General features: G+C 37.0%; 1 protein-coding gene across 9 annotated transcripts in view; it reads right to left on the reverse strand.

The window, feature by feature from the left end:
* Positions 1-22,661, reverse strand: part of SSBP2 (single stranded DNA binding protein 2) — a 214,780-nt gene that overhangs the window by 145,788 nt on the left and 46,331 nt on the right. For all 9 annotated transcript variants that reach the window (XM_070412280.1, XM_070412279.1, XM_070412282.1 and 6 more), the window contains exon 2: positions 4,291-4,363. In XM_070412280.1, the coding sequence (XP_070268381.1) occupies positions 4,291-4,363 (73 nt within the window). The remainder of the gene's footprint in view (positions 1-4,290; positions 4,364-22,661) is intronic.

Below are 22,661 nucleotides of genomic sequence, written 5' to 3' on the forward strand. Positions count from 1 at the left end.
TCAATAGTCATTTTAGAAGCAATTCTGCTATTTATGAAGAGGCATTGTCTGTTGTACTGAGTTTCATGGGCCTCAGGCTTATTTAAGCATTTGAGTGGCAGCTATCAATTTCTCTCAAATCCCAGCCTCAAAGTATCCTAGGGCTTTTTCTTTTCTTTTCTTTCTTTCTTTTTTTTCTATTTAATCATCCACTTGTCTTCCTTCCATATTTGCCTAGCTAAAAGCTGTATTCTCCTGTAACTTGCAGGTAAATCTCTAAGCCCATTCCCATTGCCATATTCTGATTTGAAGGTCTCATCTCTGATTAAGCTATGTCTGTATCATATAAGCTAGTCTTTTTAGCATTTCTATATAAATGCAAAACCAAACACTGAATCATATGGGCAGAGATAAGACATGCAATGTGCTTTATAAATAATAATTACAAATTACAAATGTATATACTATCTGATATAGCAATTCTTTTTCTAGTAATTTGTCCTATATAGTATATGGTCATTTGTGTAAATACACACACACACACACACACACACACACACTGTCTGTAATTACAAAAGACTGGAAATAACCTAAATGTCCATAAGTAGAGGGCTGGTGAAATACATCATGGCCCATTTCATAGAATAATACCCTATGATCATAAAAAGACAATTATGAAGTTTCACAAACCAACATAAAATGACTAAAATCAAACAAGTGAAACAAAAATCAAAGCACAGAACAGTTTTGAAATAAACAAACATTTGTGTAAACAAAGAAAAAATGATAACATACAGGTGCACACACATGAGCATATACACACACATCTCCTTAACTTTTCATCATTGTTTGCTTCCAGCAAGGTACACTGGTCATTTACCTATTACCTCTCAGCCCCACACCCGCCCTTCTCTGCTCCATTCTACACTGGTGCTGGGATTCTGAAAATTACATTTCCTGGGCTTCTTGCCAGCTGGTTTCCTGTTAGGTTCTGCCATCAGGAGACACTTGCAGGGGATCAAAAGGCAGGAGGAAGAAGAGACGCTTCCTGCCCCTGGCTCCCCAGATGAAGCAGTTGCTGGCTGTGGCAGCAGCAGCAGCAGGGTGGGCACTTCTGGAGGCCAGCAGCACCTTTCCCGAGGTTCTGCTCTTGTCAATGTGGGACCTCTTAGGATGATCTAGACCCCTTCCAACAGCATCGCCAACAGCACAGCAGCAAGTTTGAAACACACAGGACCCAAATTCTCATATTTTTGAGAATAAAAAAATTAATAGTCTAAGAGGATAAAGCTAGTTCCTGTGCTAAGAGCCTGTATACCTATGTATACATTTGTTCCTAGACAAAATTCCTGAGACTTCTAATTTAGATATAACCTGCTGTTCCCACCAATTTTCTAAAAACTTTCATGTATAGAAGTATGGGTGCATCTATACACTAAACTAAATGAAAAAAAAATTAAATTTTTTGCATTTTAATTCAAAAAATTAAAATAAATAGATATATAACAGGAAGAAAACTCTGTCTCTACTCTGAAGCAAGTAGTCCAAAACTGTGCTGTTTAACATGGTACTCAGTGACCACGATGTGGCTTTTTAAATTTAAAATTAATTGACTATTCCTCAATTGCAGGGGCCACTTTTCAAATGCTCAATAGTCACATGTGACTAGTAGAAAACTTACTAGACAGCACAGATTAGAGTTCATTTCCATAATCATATAAATTTGTATTATTGAGTAGTGCTCTTTTACTTTAGAAGGAAGTAAAAGTCCTCTTAAAGAGAAGTACATTTTATTGGAAAAGCTCCTTGACAAATTCTTTCAATTTTTGTTTTTATTTTTTGGCCCAGAGACGCAGAAGCCCCCTAGGAATGGTTTGAAAGTAGAGAACAAATACTTAATATTCTACATAATAAAATAACAAGAATGTAGACTGCTAATTGTCTCTCAGGAAGAAGTTGGGGGGTGGGGAGAGGATTAAAGAAAGGAGAAAATGGGAGAGGTTTTGAAGAGCCAACAAGATGGAAGGCAGACAGAGCCCTCAGGCAAACAGCTAGGAAACCAAAGAACTTAAGGATAATTATGTCTAATATTTTAGTTAATGTTGCTGTCTGTACTGTACAATGCTTAATATTCAATTTCTTCCAACCTTCAGTAAGAATCTTTCATACATAAGAGCAATGAGTTAGTGGAGCTTTGAGGCTGTAGGGAAATAGAAAACTTCAGGCAAAGAAAAGTTATCAGCCATAAGAAAGAGAGGCAGTGGGGAAGTAATACTTAGAAGGAGCAAGAAATTATAGCAAGAGAACCCAAAGCCCCTCCCCCTGGGCAAGCCCCCAAAACATTAGAGAGGGGTTGAGACAACCCATAATAGTAGGGATTAGAGCTGGAGCCATGTTGATAGAAGAGGTAACCCCAGAAGGTAGGAGGAATGTGGGCTGTCCAAATGACAGACACTTGGACCACACACAAAAAACTACACTAGGTAGAAAAGAATTGGCCAAGAATTTAAAAAATAACACCGTGCAAACTTAGTACATGCTAGCCCTTCTAAGCACGTTATATGTACTAACTCATTAAACCTCGGCACAACTTTAAACTGTTATTACAATCATCTTTTTTTAAAATATATTTTTATTGATTTCAGAGAGGAAGGGAGAGGGAGAGAGAGATAGAAACATCAATGATGAGAGAGAATCATCGATCAGCTGCCTCTTGTACTTACTCCCCACACTGGGACTGAGCCCACAATCCGGGCATATGCCCAGACCAGGAATTGAACCATGACCTCCTGGTTCATAGGTGGACGCTCAACCACTGAGCCATACTGGCTGGGCTCAAAGTCTTCTATTTAATAATTTAATAAGATAAAGACACACTAAACTTCTGTTTTGATTTGAATTAACTTTGAAATCAATGTTTTATTACACTGAATGTATTCCTTCTATGTAAAACAATTGACTTCTTATATGCTGTGAGCAAACTTCTTAAATTTCTTAATTGCAAAGAGGCCCTCATAGTTCATATATACTAATTAATTAGATACAAGATTGCAGGGCTATGTGTGTTTGTTTGCTTGTGCGTTTGTTTGGAGAACAAGTGAATCTCAAGAAGACTGTACCTCAGATGGGACACTCTGAAGGGGTTGCCTGTTGTGTCCCTGATCTGGTGGGGACAAATTGTGAGATCACTAGAGACAACATGATTTTGAGCAGCACTGTCCCACAGAAAATAAACATGAGCCACAAATGAGAGCTGTATATGTAATTTTAAATTTTCTACTAACCATATTAAATAAGAAAAAAGGGTAAAATAAACTTTAATAACAAATTTTTTATTTTACCCGATATATCCAAAATATTACCATTTTAATGTATGATCAAAATTTTTAAATTACTGATATTTTATTTTCTTTTGTTCACACTTATAGCACTTCTTAATTGGATTAGTCCTATTTCAAGAGCTCAAAAAGGCATATATGGCTAGTGGCTACCATACTAGACAATGCAGACACTAGAGGAAACCAGAAGCTTTGACACTGACATAAACCTAGGTTTGAATTCTAGTTCCACAACACACTGAGCTGTGTGACCATGAGCCAGTTATATAAACTCTCTGGTCCCTGTTCTCATTAGTAAAACAGGAATCATATCATTTACTTTGCAAATTTCTTATAAGAATCAGAGATAATATATGTAAAGTGCCTTGCACATAAAACACACACACACACACACACACAAAAAAAAAACTAAATAAAATCTTCCTCAATCTCATCATTATATAAATTGAAAAGGAAAAGTACCATTGCAAGAAAACTCAAATTCAATGTTTAAAAAAAGTGGAGAAAAATAGAAAGAGAAACAAGAACTTGAAATAATATTATCAACTGTTTTCTAACTGAAATCTAGCCATCAATCCACTATTATCCATACAAAATTAAAACAAACAAAAAACATATTTTTCAAAATTGTGAATAATGCCAAAATAAAATATTACTAGAACTACAGACATGGTGGTGTTTGCCTTTTTTTTTAAAGCAAATTTGCTTTCTTGATTATTTTTGCCAAGGCAAATATTAGTTTCAATTTCTAAGGTAGAAAATGGCTGGATAATTGAATAGGTATGAAAATGGCATTTGGGGATACTAAAACTTTTTACAAATAATCTACAAAGACTACATTATCCATACTGATAACTGCACACTCATTATATAATATATAAGGATTAATTTCTTTCAAATAATTGTTACAGTGTATTTTTCACTTGTTTACATAAGATATCAAAATACAGTGCAGAAAACACACAAAACATACCTCTGATAAAAATGTTTGGGCCGATTTCTGAGCTCCTACATGGAGCAGATATTCATATACGTAGAGTGCTAACCTGGAAAATGAATAAAATATTTATTGAGAAGAGGAGTATTTAAAATTAATTCCTTAAATAATTACAAACCTTCATATTACAAAAATATTTTACACACTTAATAGTGACACAAATCTTTCCATATCCTTTCCATGGGAGTTTAGATATTATATGTTCAGAAAGAACTTAAACGAATTAAAGTAGCAAACAAAGAAAAATACAAATACATCCTTTCTTGGCAAGAAATGACTAAATATAAATTGTGTCTTATAACATCTCACCATAACCTCATCCCCTTTCTTATACCTTATATAATTAATAATTTATAACCAAACATTAATAATCATTATAACATATTTTAAGATACAATTATAATCTTTCATTAGTAAAATAAATGAATTAATTCATTGGACCTTTCCAACAACTTTATGTCCTTCCATTTTTTTGGGGGGGTGAGTGTAATGTAAACTTCAGCTGTTTGCACATCCATATGCCAAAACAGGTGTTGAATGTCCATTTTAATGCCTGTTCTGCAACCTCTATTCTTTAGTTTTGATTTTTCAACCAGCAATATTTTACTGTATAAGCCATTCAAATTAACAGTAAACCACAGTATTAAGTAAACTTTAAAGATATAAGATCATATTAAGCATTTGGATGCTTATAGTTTAAAAGTTAACTCAAAATTACATATTAATTTATCACTCAAGTACAGAATATTAAGTATGCAGTATATATAGTACTCTCATTATCTTGTGGATTCAGAATTTTTAAGCTACACCATGTGGCTCAATTTCAGTTGAGCTGTTAACAAAATATTATTCATAAACTCAAATTAGTCTGAGGCAGTATTTTTAATGATATTTTGGACCAGTGCCCAGATAGCTCACAACAGTTCAGTCTCTGCTACACTGTATTTACCAATATTGAGCCAGGTTTACAGTAAATAAAACAATGTAACAATGACCACAATTCTGTATAGCAACACCACTTCTCTTGCCAAGTAAATTTTTGATTGTTAAAGATTGATAGCACATGCAGAAATGAATATTTTCTTCATTATCATACAAACATATCATATATTTGTAATAAAAAGAAAAAACCTGTACAAATCTAGTTGCTCTGTCCATTGATTTTTTCCCCATTCCACAACTACCAAACACTCAAAATGAGAACTATTCTGAGAATTATACTACGCAGCATAGGAGAGTAGACATCTGTTGAAGTTACTCGTAGATGAAAAGTATGTTACTGACAGTGGACATGTATCTCATTTAGAAACATCTCCTAACTTCAAGCTGAATTTCACTTCCTAGATCTCAACTCTTTCTCTCCCCTAACACATGTGAGGACTATATCATGCTCCTTCTGGCAGCGGTATCTCCCTGTGGAGGTGTGGCTCATCCCCAGAGTATTTCATATGGCGTACAAAAATTAGAATATTCCTGTAGTTTCAAACAAACTAACAAACAAATCCTAGTGGTGATTCTCAAGCACACATATCCCACACATCCTGTCCCTCCATTAACCACTCCCAACCATATCACAGTAGTCACTGACCATGATGGCAAATTTCATCTCAAAAAGCATATTATTTTGGATTTTTTCACCCATAGAGACTGTGAAGCCTCATAAAAGCCTACCAGTGTCAGCATCACCCTACTGCCTACCTAAGAAAAAACAGAGCCTCAGGTGATTCCTTGTGGCTTGTAAAATCTTGGACCTAGAGCCAAACCAGTGGTGCAGGCTAAACCAGATTTCCAGGCCTGCCTCAAAGTCTGAACAACAAGGATGTTCCTCCAAGCTAGGAGAGGTTGGAAGTTGGATCCAGCCTGCAACCCGCGCATGTGCCCTTGACCAGAATTGAACCTAGGACCCTTCAGTCCACAGGCTGATGCTCTATCCACTGAGCCAAACCAACCAGGGCCATTAGTAACTTCTTTTAAAAAGTTAATGGCTCTGGCCTAGTAGCTCAGTGGATTAGAGTATTCTTCCAATACGCCAACATTTCGGGTTCCACCCCCAGTCAGGATACATACAAGAACCAACCAATATGCCCAGTTAGCGTGGCTCAGTGGTTAAGCATTGACCTATGAACCAGGAGGTCACAGTTCAATTCCCAGTCAGGGCACATCCCCAGGTTGTGGGTTTGATCCCCAGTATGGGGTGTGCAGGAGGCAGCCAATCAATGATTCTCTCTCATCATTGACAATTCTATCTCTATTTCCCTCTTCCTTCCTCTCTGAAATCAATAAAAATATATTTTAAAAAAGAAAGAAAAAGGATTCAAATAAATATAAAGCCCGCCAACTAATGGATCCCCATTTGTAATTTAAAATTCTATTTGTTAATTCACTATATGTGCAAAAGTGCAGGGAAGACAGGGTAAGATAACTTCAAAACCTGCTCTTCCTAATTTCTCTTGAAATTAAACTACTCTAATGCACCTTATCTCTCTTGTTTATTTCTGTATCTACAGCACCTAAAATAGTAAGTACCCAATACATATTTTTTAATAAATGAATGACTCTCTGAGATCAGGCATAAAGCACTTATAAATCCTTTGGTGTCGTCCAATCAAGCATTGAAAGGAGAAGTATAAGATATCCCCTTTAGATAACCTATTTAAGCATTAGCATCCTCTCAGTGTTCTCAAGATTCAGCATCTCACAAAAAAAACTATATTGTTTAACATGCATACTACCAAGACAATTCCTTCACACTGATTCTTAATCCCTATATATAAAGGGTGATTAAAAAAAATAACCTAGTCCATTTAGTTGCGGGTGATATATTTTTGTTGTTTTAGTTATTTTTAACAAAACAAGTTCTCAAAAGATACTAACCTTACTTTAACTTTTTTATTTCCTTGCAAGGTGAGTGAATAGACAATAAAAAGATGGTAGAGGGCTAGAAGAGGGGTCTTTTAAAAACTCTGTATAGCTGTTGCAATTTAGCACTGGTGATTCGCATGTATCCAAAATCCTGCATCCAAAATCCATCCCCCCATCTTCTGTCCTTCAATCCCAATGTCAGTGACCAGAGAAGCCTCGGGTCTTTAAGAGTCCTGTTGGAACTTAAAAAAATACCTCTTTTATTTCTGAACCACTCACTGTATAATTCCAGTGTTGCCCAACGACACACGTCAGTGTCCAAATGCGACTCCTCAGCTATAAAATGCCAATAGTTTGCTGGATCACAGCTAGCTAACAAGGAGCAAAGAACACTTGGCAGCCACCGAGAGGCTGCTCCGGGACTAGAAGTAGTTATTAGTAGTGAAACTAGATCAGCCTGATCAAATTTTCAACAGAGCGCACAACCTGGTGCTAAGGAGGTGTGAAAATTAGAAATCTGTTTCTAACATTGTCTTTTTAAAGTTCTTTGTCATGAACAGTGAAGTTAAAAACCAAATTAACAGTATAAAAATGTGTCTGTGCAACCATGAAATAATACTAATACCCAGCCTTTGTTTTAAACACACTTAAAACATTCATTTTTTGTATAGTCTCAACATCAGTTTTAGAGAAATAGGTACCTGAAAAGTATACGGGATAGTGTACTAGATACTAAACTGTTAAATGTTCGAGGGCAGGGATAATTGCATCAGATAAGACAGGGATAAGAAGAAAATCTTTTTAACAATTAAATGAATAGCAGGTCATAAAAAAATACTACTTGGCTGGTGTTTCATTGAGATCCTTATTATAGACTAGAGGCTCGGTGCATGAAATTCGTTCAAGGAGCTGGGCCCTCGCAGCCCCGGCTTCAACCAGAGGTAGTCTAGTCTAATTAGCATATTATGCTTTTATTATTATAGATAAGTTATGCTAGGAGTATGAATTTGGAATGAAATGATTTAGTGTGCTTAGAAAAAGAAACATTTGCCTTATACTACAGACATGCAGTTCACAATTAAAATGACTACAATCAATTTTGGGGAATTAAAAAAGGGCTAAAATATAAAAGTGAGAATGAATAGAAAACTAATTCATCAACAGTTGGTAGAATTTTGGTTATTCATAGAATTAGTAAAATTTTCCATCCAATCTCTTAGCAAAGCTACAGGTACTAGAAATATAGTACTGGCTATACTTAACAAAGCTATTTACTCCACTTCAATCACCTTGAACACTATACTTTATACTCAGGCTCCTATTTGCCTATGAAATTGACATATACAATTTAAGTCATGCATTATTATTCAGCCTTAAAAGGAAGTGCTATCTACCCATGAAAAGACATGGAGGATCCTTAAGTGAATATTGCTAAGGGAAAGACTGTATGATTCTAACTACACGACATTCTGGAAATGACAAAACTATGTAGACAGGAAAGGATCAGTGGTTGCCAGGGGTGGGGGATAGTTTGGGAAGAATGAATGGGTGGAGCACAGAGGGTGTTAGGGCAGTAAAAGTACTCTGTATGATACTACAATGATAAATACATGCCATTATACATTTATCTAAACCCATAGAATGTATAGCAGAAGAGTGAACACTAATGTAAGCAACAGACTTTGAGTGAAAACAATGTGAAAATGTAGGTTCATTAATTTGTAATAAATATACCACTCTGGTATGGCGTGTGAACAATGGAGGAACATATGCATGTGTAGGGCAGGAGTTATACGGAAGCGCTCTATTCCTTCTGCTCGATTTTGCTAAGAATAAGAACCTAAAACTGCTCTAAAAATACTTTTTTAAAAAACGTGATAACAATGGATAATGGAGCTTCTTACTTCCTTCTCTATATTGTTCAATATTTTGCAAATTTTCTATAATCAGGAAAATTTTATTTTAAAATTTAGTCCTGAGTTTGTATCTTCTTTGCCATGCTTATTATAATCTACATGTAACATTTTAAAGTCCAGATGAACAGTAATAGTTTAATCTGATAATAAATTATTTCAATATACTATAACCAAGAAAACAACCTCTTTCCAAATAATGTAATTTACATATCCCAAGAAAATAAGCTGAGTATAAAATGCTTAAAAGCAGTCTAATGTTTTTCTTGATTACCAAGCATAGCAAACACTTATTCAGAACTTCTTACTGACTTTACCACTCCTGTTTTTCTTAATTCTTCCTGTTAATTGTTTTTCTAGTCTTTGTACATGCCATTTTGACATTTAGATTTATTCTGCTTTACATCTGCTTTTCTTTCCCACTCTACCCCTACTACTTCTTGCACCTTCTTTTTCAATGTTTCCCTTTGTTTGACTTCTTTCACTACAGCCATATTCCTATGCTCATCTACCTACAATGCTTTTGATGATGTCTTTAGTTGGGCCTACCCCATGATTTTCATATTTAAAGTATTCACATTAATATGCAACATTAAGTGAGGCTGGTGCTTATAATCCATTTTCCACTTTCCCTAGAGCATTTCTGGAATTTCTTCCTCATAAGAAATTCCAGCAATGTCTCTGATCTGTACTCCTTAGGGCACAGGCAAAACAGGGAAGAAATGCTTCAGAAAAACATACCCAGGACACGGAACTCTTAATATCACCAAAGGAAGTGAGCAAGTGTTCAAAGGAAAACCCCAACTCAGGAAAAACACAGGATAATTCTTTCCCTCTGATTTTCACAGGGAATAAATGTATGGTCATCTTTAAAAATCATTATTTGGAACTTTTTATTAAGTTCCATATAAAATAATTAGAATCACAGGGTTTTATTTTCCCTCAGGGTTTATTGTATTTCCTAGTGTTAGTTTGGGATATGTAGACATTTACAGCACTTGATCTTCCAGGCCATTTATTCATCTCTTTATTAAACAACTGTTAGATATCTATTTTGTGTAAACTACTAAGAACCAACGAAACATCATTAACTTAGGACCCATTAATGCAAAATTTGTGGCAATATGGTCAGAGAATGCATTCTAGATACAAGAAAAAGTTAAATAAATTAGTAGCATATACATAATTCTAAATATCTAATATCAGAAACAAGAAATAATTTTAACATCCTGAGAAACTTTACAAAGAAACACTTATAGTCATCATCAACACTTAGGAAGCTCCTGCTATTTTCTAGGTATTAGACAAAAATAAAATGAAGATACAAATTTTCCCTCAAGTAATTTTCAGACTTGTTAATGGGACAAAACATGTAATTAAAAATACAATCAGTAATAAAAAGTAGCATACGACGGGTATGCAAACAATAAAAACATCAAAAATTCAGAATAAGAAGAGACCATTGTAAGATTCTTGAGAGACAGGCTTTAATTGACAGAGGAAACAGCACTTAAGCTAGGTATTAAAGGAAATAGAGTAAGCAATAAGAAAGGGGGATTTTAAAGGAAAGGATAATGACATGAAAGAATTATCTACAGGTACACCTCAGAGATATGGCTGGTTTGATTCCAGACCACTGCAATAAAGTGAGTCACATGATTTTTTTTGTTTCTCAATACATATAAAATGTATGTTTACACTATCTGATAGTCGATTAAGTGGGCAATAGCATAATGTCTAAAAAAATGTACATACCTTAATTTAAAAATAATTTATTGCTCAAAAATGCTAACCATCATCTTAGTTTTCAATGAGTCCTAACTTTTTGCTGGTCAGGGTCTTGCCTCAATGTTCATGGCTGCTGACTAATCAGGGTGGAGGTTGCTGAAGGCTGGGATGGCTGTAGCAATTTCTTAAAATAAGACAACAATGAAGTTTGCCACACTGACTGACTTTTCCTCTCATGAATGCTTTCTCTGTAGCGTGCAATGCTGTTTGATAGCATATTACCCATAGTAGGCCTTTCAAAATTGGAGTCAGTTCTCTCAAACCCTGCCATTGCTTTATCAAATAGGTTTATGTAATAGTCTACATCTTTTGTTGTCATGTCACAGTATCTTCACCAGGAGTAGATTCCATCTCAAGAAACCACTTTCTTTGCTCATCCATAAGAAGCAACTCCTCATCCATTAAAGTTTTATCATGAGATGCAGCGATTCAGTCACATCTTCAGACTCCAGTTCTAATTTTTCCTTCACTGAAATCTTGATTGAACCCTTCAAAGTCATTGGTGAAGGTTGGAATCAACTTCTTTCAAACTCCTGTTAATGTTGATATTTTGACCTGTTCTCATGAATCATGAGTGTTCTTAGTGGCATCTAGAATGGTGAATCCTTTCCAGAAGGTTTTCAATTTACTTGCCCAGAAGCATCATAGGAATCATGATCTATAGCTGCTATAGAGCTTTATAACATGTATTTCTAAAATAATAAGACTTGAAAGTCAAAATTACTTCTTGATCCATGGGCTGCAGAATGGATGTTGCATTAGCTGGCAACATTAATTTCATTGTACATTTCCATCAGAGCTTTTGGGTGACCAGGTGCATTGTCAATGAGCAATAATTTTTTTAGAGGAATCTTTTTGTCTGAGCAGTAGGTCTCAACAGTGGGCTGTAAATGGATGTGTTGACGTCTAACCTTTGTTTTTCCATTTATAGAGCACCCAGGCAGAGTAGACTTATTAGCATCATTCTTAAGAGCCTTAGGATTTTAAGAATGTAAATGAGCACTGGCTTCAATTTAAACTCACCAGCTGCATTACACCCTAACAGGAGACTCAGCCTGTCTTTTGAAGCTTTGAAGCCAGGCATTGGCCTCCTGTCTAACTATAAGAATCCTAGATGGCCTCTTCTTCCAATATAAGGCTGTTTCATTTACATTGAAAATCTGTTGTATAGTAACCACCTTCAGTAATCATCTTAGCAAGATCTTCTGGATTACTTGCTGCAGCTTCTACATCAGCACTTGCTATTCCACCTTGCACTTTAATGTTATGGAGACTAATTCTTTCTCTATATTATAGACAGCTTCTTTCCCTCATGAACCACCTTTGCTAACTTCAAACTTTCCCCTTGCAGCATCCTCACCTCTCTCAGCCTTCATTGAATGGATGAGAGGTGGGGCCTTGCTCTGGATTAGGCTTTGGTTTAAGGAAATGTGTCGCTGGTGATCTTCTATCCAGACCACTACAACTTTCTCCATATCAGCAATTAGGCTATTTCACTTTTTATCTTTCATGTGTTCATTGGAGTAGCCCTTTTAATTTCCTTCAAGAACTTTTCTTTTGCATTCACTACTTGGCTGGTTGGCACAAGAGGCCTAGCTTTCAGTCTCTCTTGGCTTTCAACGTGACTTCTTCACTAAGCTTAATCATTTCTAGGAATTGAATTAAAATGAGAGACGTGCAAGTCTTCTTTTCACTTGAACACTTAGAAGCCATTATAAGGTTATTAACTGCCCTAATTTCAATATTGTGTCTCAGGGAATAGGGAGATCAAGGAAAGGGAGAAAGACAAGGGAATGGACAGTCGGTGGAACAGTCAGAACATACACATTTACTACTGATTAATAAATTCACTATCATATGTTGGCGATAGTGGTGCCCCAAACAGCTACAATAATAACATCAAAGATCACTGATCACAGATCACCATCACAAATATAATAATAAAGAAAAAGTTTGAAGTATAGTGAGAATTACCAAAATGTGACACAGAGACAGGAAGTGAACAAATGCTCTTGGAAAAATGGTTCCAATGGACTTACTGAATGTAGGGTTGCCACAAACCTTCAACTTGTAAACAACACAACATCCACAAAGTGCAATGAAGCAAAGCACAATAAAATAAGGTATGTCTGTATATTACATGGACACTGGTGGCCAAAACAAAATTCTCTATGTATCTAAAAATAATAAAATGGTTTCATAAAACAGTCTATATATCAATATGCAATAGAAAGATTTTACTCTATTATTTAAATACTATAGGCTTGGTGCACAACATTCATGCACAACCCATTCGTAAGCTAGCAGGTGGACATCCCCCTGAGGGGTCCTTAGCACTGCCTTGGAGGTGGGAGAGGCTCCTGCCACTGCCACTGTGCTCACCAGCTGTGAGCCCGGCTTCTGGCTGAGTGGCGCTCCTCTTGTGGGAGTGCACTGACCACCAGGGGGCAGCTTCTGTGTTGAGTGTCTGCCCCCTGGTGGTCAGTGCGCATCATAGCGACTGGTCATTCTGCCGTTTGGTCGATTTGCGATATCAGCCTTTTATTACGTAGGATAATATAGTAATAATAGCAACTTATATGTATAGTGTCTTATAGCTTATAATATGTTCTTAAATTTTAAAGTGTAGTATTATTTAGTAGCCAGGAATTGACCTCTAATAGTTTTATTTTATCAAAAATGTCTTCACATAGTTCACCTTTAAATCTTTAGACTTATATTAAAATAAGCTAAAATAAGCCTTAAGTATATTTGTAATTGAAAAAAATGTTCATCAAATGGCATTCCCTATTGTATTTCCTAATTATAATTTAGGTTACCATGAAAAACTTGGAAATACAGAAATTTATTTTGTACCCAAAAACATAAAGCAAAAAGTCACATATTTTGAAATATCATAAAGTAGAATCAATATTTTTCAAATTTAAAGTAATTCTGATTCTTTAGTTTGAAATAAAAATAATATATTTATATCTAAAATAATTTTTAAATATAATCAACAGATAAAAGATAAAAACAAATAAGAGGAGAGAAAAAAGGATTAAACACAACATGAACCTCTACTAAGTTAATCTCCAGATAGCCAATTTCTAATCAATTGCATTAAGAAGTATTTAGCACTCACGGCTGCCTAAATCAATGAAAAGAAAGTAAGCTAAAAGATCTTAACTTCTTTAAGTCCCTATGGAAATAATCAAACTAACTCCTTGACTTTAGATAAGTAATGACAGCATAATCATCAAATCCAAAAATAAAACTAAGGAAGTAACTAATGTATTCTCTATATTCCTGAATTCATATCCCAAAATATTAGGCACTCAGAAATACTGCTGTAAATCTGATAAGATTAGCTTAATAAAAATAAATGTGGAATCCTGTGCTTGAATCAAAAACTTCGTGCAGGATAGATAAATATTATTTAACTGGTGGCCTGATGCATGAAATTCGTGCAAGAGTAGGCCTTCCTTCCCCTGGCTGCCGGCACCAGCTTCCCTCTGGCACCCGGGACCTAGGCTTCCTTCACAGCCCCGGCTTCATCCGGAAGGTCGTCCAGAAGGACGTCCGGTCTAATTAGCATCTTACCCTTTTATTATTATAGATAACAGCCCTTTTGAAAAGATAGGTTTTGGTTGACTGCAAATTTAATGTGAATTAATAGTGTATTTGACTGTGCTGCCAAAAGCGTTAATTTTATCTTTAGATGAATTAACACAGCATAGAACTTTAAAAAGAGAGGTGATAATCCTAGAAGGATGAGAGGGGAAGAAAGATAAGTCATGAGCAATTGCTGAAAGTATCAGTGATACATATCCTGCAGAAAGAAAAGCTTCAAATAATAGGTTGTCAGCTACTAGAGAACAAAAAAGAGTGGAACTAAGACCAATGAGTTATAGTGATAAGAAGGTAAATTGCCAAAACCGGTTTGGCTCATTGGATAGAGCATTGGCCTGCGGACTGAAGGGTCCCAGGTTCGATTCCGGTCAAGGGCATGTACCTGGGTTGAGGGCATATCCCCAGTAGGAGATGTGCAGGAGGCAGCTGATCGATGTTTCTAACTCTCTATCTCTCTCCCTTCCTCTCTGTAAAAAATCAATAAAATATATTTTTTTAAAAAAGAAGGTAAATTGTAACTCCATGAGCCAAAGATATTTTTTGTAACCATTACAGCTATTTAAAAATGTTATGAAACATTTTGGGACTGGGAAATGTGAGTGTCCAATTGGGAACTGTGAGGTTGAAGCTGGGAATACTGCAAGGGGCTTTATTCACTGAATAGAAGTTTAAACTATGTCACTTTCCAAGTATAAGATTGAATAATCCTATTATTACTAAAATATGGCCCAGAGCATCTGTGTGGACCAATGTTCCAAAATTTCTAAACCAAAAATGTTAGATAGAAGCACGCTATACCTTTGGGGAAAATCTGGTCCTACCAATCAAAGATTATTCAACTGACTCCAAAGAAGTTGGTTCCATGGGCAAAATCTGACAAGCAGAGTTCCAATTAGTAAATGGAAAGAGGCACTATATAATACTATAAAACTCTATCTAAGAATATGCAATTTCTAAACATATTTACTCTTTCCAAATTCCCCCAGATGTTAGCTTTTCAAAGAGCAGAGAACAACTATACCCTATATTAGTTTAGTCCTTTTAACCTAAACTACTCTATAATTAAAAACCATACTTTTTTATTCAAAAACAGTTGAAGGGGATAAATTACACTAATATTGACAGCTACAAAGCCAGCTAAATAGGAAATGTGTTATAATAGGTTCACAGTACTAAATCAAATTACTACGCTATTTCAGGGTTTTCTTGGCATATCAAAATATAATTTATAGAACTTAAGTAAAATATGTTAGTAGGTTTGCCTTCCTTGATTGATTTCCCTAAATATTTCTGCACAATTAAATGTGTTTGAAAGCAGAATGGTTTGCAGATCAAAACACTGTCAGGTGCACAATCTATTCCTCTATCTTTTAACAGTTCTCTTTTGATTATCCACAGTAATGTCCAGAAATACCATGAAAGCTCCAAAACAACAGACTAGCCAAATTTAAAAAGCTTTAGTAAGTTTCTATTCTCCTCCCCCAAACACACACGCACGCGCGCACACACACACACACACACACCACCTTAACCTCTTCTATATCAGAGGCTGTCAGTTGCCTCCAAGTTCTCTCAACTGAGTAGTAAGAAACCAAATTTTTTGCTGGACATATTAATATATTCCCCAGCTAAAAGATAACATTCTCCTATTTCCCTTGAAGCTGAGTATTTTTCCTTGCCTAACCTTTGGCCAATAAGATACAGATTAAAGTTGGAAGTCTTATAAAGGGGGTAGAATTCAGGGATGGGCAAACTTTTTGACTCGAGGGCCACAATGGGTTCTTAAACTGGACCGGAGGGCCGGAACAAAAGCATGGATGGAGTGTTTGTGTGAACTAATATAAATTCAAAGTAAACATCATTACATAAAAGGGTACGGTCTTTTTTTTTTTTTTTTTTAGTTTTATTCATTTCAAAGGGGCCGGATCTGGCCCGAGGGCCGTAGTTTGCCCACGGCTGGGGTAGATTCTTCCATGTTCCCTTATCCTTCTATCAGTCAGTACGGTGGGTGTGATGGCTGGAGTTCCAGCCTCCATCTTGAGCCATGATAATGAGATCACTTTAGGAATGCCAGATGCAGTCCTCCCCTCACCCCCCAAAATTCATATGTTGAAACTCTAATTCCAAAGTTATGGTAATTGGAAGTGGGGCCTTTGGGGGATTAGCAGGTCACGAGGGTGGAGTCTTCATAAATGAGATGAGTGCCCTGACAAGAAAAGGCCAGAAAGCTAGCTAGCTTTCTTTCCTCCATGTGAGGATATAAAGGAGGTGCTCTACAAAATGCTCTACAAAATGAAACAGGGTCCTCACCAGAACCAGTCCATGGCTCTCTGATCTCAGACTTCCAGCCTCCAAAATTGTGAGAAATACATTTCTGTTTTCTATAAACCACTCAGTCTATGGTACTTTGTTAGAGCAACCACATGTAGCTAACTAAAACACCAGAAAAAAAAATGTAGAAGGAATATAGATCACTGCATACAACTGCCATTTCAGCCTGGGATTCTCAACCTTTGACTTCTTTCATTTAAGAGAAAATAAATTTTAATCTTATTACTATTTAGGGTTTTCAGTTATGTGCAACCTAATCAATTCCTAATTAGTAGGTGCTGATAAGTCAGGCTCTCTCTCCAGTTTTCTCATATAGGACTTCCACATAACTCTTCCCAAACTACTCTTGCTGCAGTGTCAAAAGTGGTCACTATGCAATACTTCTCTCGGTTTACTTCTTGAGTGTATTTGTTTCTGGTGATAACTCCCTCAGACTTAAAACATCAAATCACTCTCTACTCATTCTCCTCCATATCTTAAATAATTCCTTTGTTTGTCCTAGAAGCTTTCTTCTTCCACCTACCCTTAAAATGTTGGCATTCCCTAAGATTACTTCATGGTTCTCTTCTTGTTCTACATGTTTTCCTCAGACCTACTATGCCAGTCAATAGAAAATAGTTCCTATTTACACCATCAAACCTCACTCTGCAACTCAGAATTTGCTAAAAGCTCCAGATTGACTTAGTCAACTGTTTACTGAGGATAATCACCTGAGTATCCTCCAGGCAACTTAAATACCACATTCCTCTCCGTTCCTCCTTTTAGTTAACAACACATACCCATTCAGCCATCCAAACCAAAAACCTGATTGCCACCCTCAATTCCTTAATCTTGCCTGATATGCAGTTACTAAGTATTCTAGACCTTATTGCCTATGGCTCATGTCTATCTTCTCTGGCAATGTCCTCACCATCACTTCCCCAGATTGCTGAAGTAGTATTAAGACTGGTCTTCCTTTCTCCTAATCTCACTTCTCTCCATAGTGAAGTCAAAAGATCATTAAAATAACATCAATCTTTTAAAGATGTTTCTATGCTCACTGGCGGGTCAGACCTATTGGATAAAGACCAGATACCCTAATGTGGCAAATGTGGTCTGCCCAGATATGACAACTGCCTCTTTCTACAAACTCATCTATCTTAACCCAAGTAGCATACCCATGAAGAAACCAAACTGAGCAATTCTGTGATTGGTAGTCTTTACAAAGTTCCACTGCATAGAATTCTCCCCTTCTGTTAAACCAGGAGAATGGTTCCTCCTTCCCTGAAGAGTCAACCCCATGTTTCTTAATTGTGAAACCTTTTCTGAACACCCTCTTCTCTCAGTTTTCCTTCTCCTCTCTTTGTACCACCATTTGTACCACTGTTATAGGAATTATGCAAATAAATGATTACAACAAAGTGTTTTTATCTAGTTTTTCTTTTAGAACTTAAGACTTGGAAAAAATATTAATCATCTTTGCATCTCGGACCTGGTGGATGTTAATAGAAAGAAGGAAGAAAGGAGAAAGGGAAAGAGAAAGGAAAAGGGAAAGAAAAAAAAAGGAGGAAAGTCTACTTAAGTAATCCTCGCAATAAGTCAAGGAGGAGAATTAAGACCCGGGAAGATGATTAAATGTATTTAAGATCGCTCAGCAATTAATATGTAGGGTAAAAAGTATAACCATCCATCTTTCTCTCACGTGTACTTTAGACTCAGCATAATTCCCTTCCTTTCAAGTCTACTCTCCTTTTCCCCAATATTTCAATTCTCTTCACTTTCTCTAACTGTAGCAGGGGATTTGTTTATAAAATTAATGTGTTCTCAAGGCATAAAAAATTGACCATCACATTTCTGGTTTCCAATCTAGCAAGTAAGGATTTAGATGTCTTCATTCCATCCTAACAAGTAAAAAGCTGAACAAACTGAAAAATCAACTCTTCTTATACCTGTAAAATCAAACCAGCAACCTAGCTATGTGCCTGGAATTGAACTACAACCTGTGAGTGTCCAACCAACTAAGCCAGAGCCAAAAGTAACATTTAAAAAACTGATCCATGTATACTATGGACATTTAAATATTTCCTAATGATATTACAATCAAAAGGAAGTGTCAATAAAAGGAAACCCTATACAGGCAGAACCTGACTTGCAAATGTTGATCCTGCAAATCTGCTGCATCTGAGAAATTCAAGCCCTTGACTAGGCAGACTGCCAAGATCCCAGTTCCCTTTTGGGCAGCTACTGTTAAACATTTCCCTAAAGTTCCTTGTTCTGCCACATCTAACTTACTCTACCCCACTTCTTCAATGCCAGCTTGACCATATCCCAATATTATTCCATCGCCTCTGAACTTCCATCCTTCCTTTCTAGGTGCCAAAGATTTCCACCTCCAGAATGATCTTTCATACATGTGTGTCCAGGTAATACTTCAACCATTTCCCTAACTGCCAGAAGCCCATACCTCCCTCCTGTCCATAGCTGTAGCGGGCACTCATTCTCCTCTGGCCATTGCCTCTACCACAGTAGGTGAAGAAACCTCTCACTGCCAAAGGGCTCAGAGAAGAAAGGGAAACACTCTATATAGAGAGTATGGAAGTCAGGGGGGAAAATAAAGGAACATTCTTCTGGTTATTGGAATTGCCTGCAAAGCTAACTAGATTCTCTAAATTTTATTTGAGCTTTCTTTAAAAAAATTATTTTTCAATTATAGTTGATGTACAATATTAGGTTTCAGGTGTACAACGCAGTGATTAGACATTTATATAACTTACAAAGTGATCACCTCGATAAAGCCAGTACCCATCTGACACTATATATAGTTATCACAATATTATTGACTATATTCCCTATGCTCTAATTTACTTCCCCATGACTATTCTGTAACTACCAATGTGTACTTCTTAATCCCTTCACTTTTTTTACCCCTCTTCTCAACCCCTCTCCCAACTGGCAACTGGCAAAATGTTCTCTGTATCTATGAGTTTGTTTCTGGTCTGCTTATTGCTTTTTTATTTTTTAATATTTCCACATAAAAGTTTAATCATATGGCATTTTTCTTTCTCTGTCTGACTTATTTCACTCAGCATACCTTCCAGGCCCATCCATGTTATTGCAGATGGCAAGAATTCATTTTTTTAGTGGCTGAGTAATATGACATTTGTCAGTCAGAGAACTTTGATTCCTCACACTATGGCTAAACGTTATACCCAAGCTCCAAGAACTGGGAATCAGAGCAGATATTTACATAGTCTTGCTGTTTACTACAACAGACAAGCTGGTCATTTTAATGAGGGATTTTTGTCACACGCCCCCCCCCCCTTTTTTATATCCCCAAATATCTTATTCAGTATTCTTTGTGTGGTGGCTACTTTATTAAAGTGGTCCAATATTTAATTAAGGATTAAATAGTAAATCGGTTTGCCCATTAAATTATAAAAACCTTCATTGTTTACAGAGCTTTTTAAAATTATTTAAATAATTGAATAGCCGTTTAAAAATTAGATTTAAAAGTGAGCTTTGAGGACACACAAGTTATTTCAAAGATATTAAGCCATGACAAAACATAGGTACCACTAATGACAGAACACACATGTAGTGCCAGCAACCCAGGAGGATCCCCAAAGCTCAGGCAGGCATCCTAACCATAACTGCAGTGTCTATCAGATGAACACAAAACACTTGACATTGATGAAGTGAGTCCCTGGGCCAGGAGAAGCACTTCAGGTTATCTGAGGAGGCCCAGAGGAAAACACAATACGTATTTCCAGGAAAAGAAGTCAAAATCATTTTTTTAAATTCAGTTGTTTAAATTTAACTCCTCTTTCACTTGATTGTTAAATACTGAGTCTAAGTCTTTGTCTCTATTTTCCTAGTAATAGAAAACGCTAGATTTATTAATGTTTATTAATGTTTTCTATTGAAAGAGAAAAAGGAGCCTAATAAAAATCAGCTCATTTCAGATTATCTTTCAGTTTAAATTAGTTTTCCTGTTGTTGTTGTTTATCCACAGATCAAGAATTTGGTGCCAAGGTTTTCCTTGTTTACATTGTTTCCAAAATGTGGACAAATCCTACATTTTCTTTCCTTATTTATTATATTTTTTCTGTGTAATAAATATACTGATGTAGAGCTGAAAATATCTGCTATCTAAAATGAATAAATGCCAATAGTACCTGGCTATGGAGCTGTCCTGCTGTTCAACATGTGAATAGAAACTAAGCTGAGGCAGTGAGTAAGCCAGGCAATCTGAGCCAAGAGGTATGGTCACAGAGCAGCACTGTGATTTGTCCTTCCTAAGCAGTGAGGTGGAGGGTTGGGGATTCTCCTTCATACTCATCTGGTGCCCTGCTGTTCTCCTTTCTCAATCCTTCCACAGTGGTATACAATTCATGGTAACATGATAGTAAAAGGTATGGCAGACTTTCACCATCTCTAGTTCACCAACTCCTATAAAAACTATAATCTTACATATGCTTTCCCAGTTACCTACAAGTCTTATGAAATACTAAGGGCCCCATGCTCAAGTTTGTGCACCTTGAAAGGAACTGTGAGCCGCAAGGCTGCGGTGGGCACAGGGGTGGGTCTCGGCCCATCCTCCACGCCCTTGCCCAGCCCCTCCCACCGCATCCTGGTCCCCTGTCTGCTGGCAGCCCCACTCCCGCTGCCTCTGCCCCCACACACTGACAGCACCATCCCCGCTCGCACCCGCTGATAGCACGGAGCAATTGGGACCAGCACCAGCAGCGGGTGCAAGCAGCAGCTGCTGCCCCGATCACCCCTCAGGAGCAGGGGGAGGTGGAGAAGTCCTCAGGGGCAATCAAGGGCTGGCAGCTGCCACTCGCACCTGCTGACGGCGCTGACAGTGGGTGCAAGTGGGGCCAGCACCGGCAGTGGGTGCGAGCGGTGGCTGCTGGCCCAATAGGAGCAGGGGGAGGTAGAGAAGCCATGAGCGGTGATCGGGGCTGGCAGCTATTGCTCGCACCCACTGACAGCACCAAGTGATTGGGGCCGCAAAGATTTTTCAGTAACTACCAGAGGCTCGCCCCGATGACAGCAACCAGCACCCTGCCTTGGTCTGGTGCCCCCACTCACCTGCTCCACCATCCCACCACAGCCCCCTGGTGGTCAGTGCACATCACAGCGACTGGTTGTTCAGTTGTTCTGACATTCGGTATATTTGCATATTAGCCTTTTATTATGAAGGACCATCACTAGCTCCTCCTACTTCCCTGCCACACCACTATCTGTTTGGTTCGACCACTTACATTATATACAAACCCACAGTTTTCCAATTTTTGCATATACATACAGATGAACACATGAACCCACAAATGCCTCATACACACAAACACACACACAATTTAAGATTTTAAATGTTTGCCATCTTTTCCATTTTGGAAATCCTGAGTCAAATTTGAACTAGTTTCTTTTCTGCTGGACCACTCAGAATGCTTAATGTGCTAATTTATATTAAGAATTTGTTGACAGACCTAATCGGTTTGACTCAGTAGACAGAGCGTTGGCCTGTGGACTGAAGGGTCCCAGGTTCGATTCTGGTCAAGGGCATGTACCTTGGTTGTGGGCACAACCCCAGTAGGGGGTGTGCAGGAGGCAGCTGACCGATGTTTCTCTCTCATCGATGTTTCTAACTCTCTATCCCTTTCCTTTCCTCTCTGTAAAAAAATCAATAAAATATATTTTGGGGAAAAAAAAGAATTTGTTGACATAAACATGTCACATTTCCAAATATATGTGACTACAAAGACTTTTTTAATGAAACATTTTTCACAGTATACTCCTTGGAAAACTCTTATCCAAACTACTCAAAACAATATATTATTTTATAATTTTATTTTATAA

Source organism: Myotis yumanensis, unplaced genomic scaffold (genome assembly GCF_028538775.1).
Source record: "Myotis yumanensis isolate MYYU_CA2020_CCGP unplaced genomic scaffold, mMyoYum1.0.hap1 SCAF_4, whole genome shotgun sequence".
Lineage (NCBI taxonomy): Eukaryota > Metazoa > Chordata > Mammalia > Chiroptera > Vespertilionidae > Myotis > Myotis yumanensis.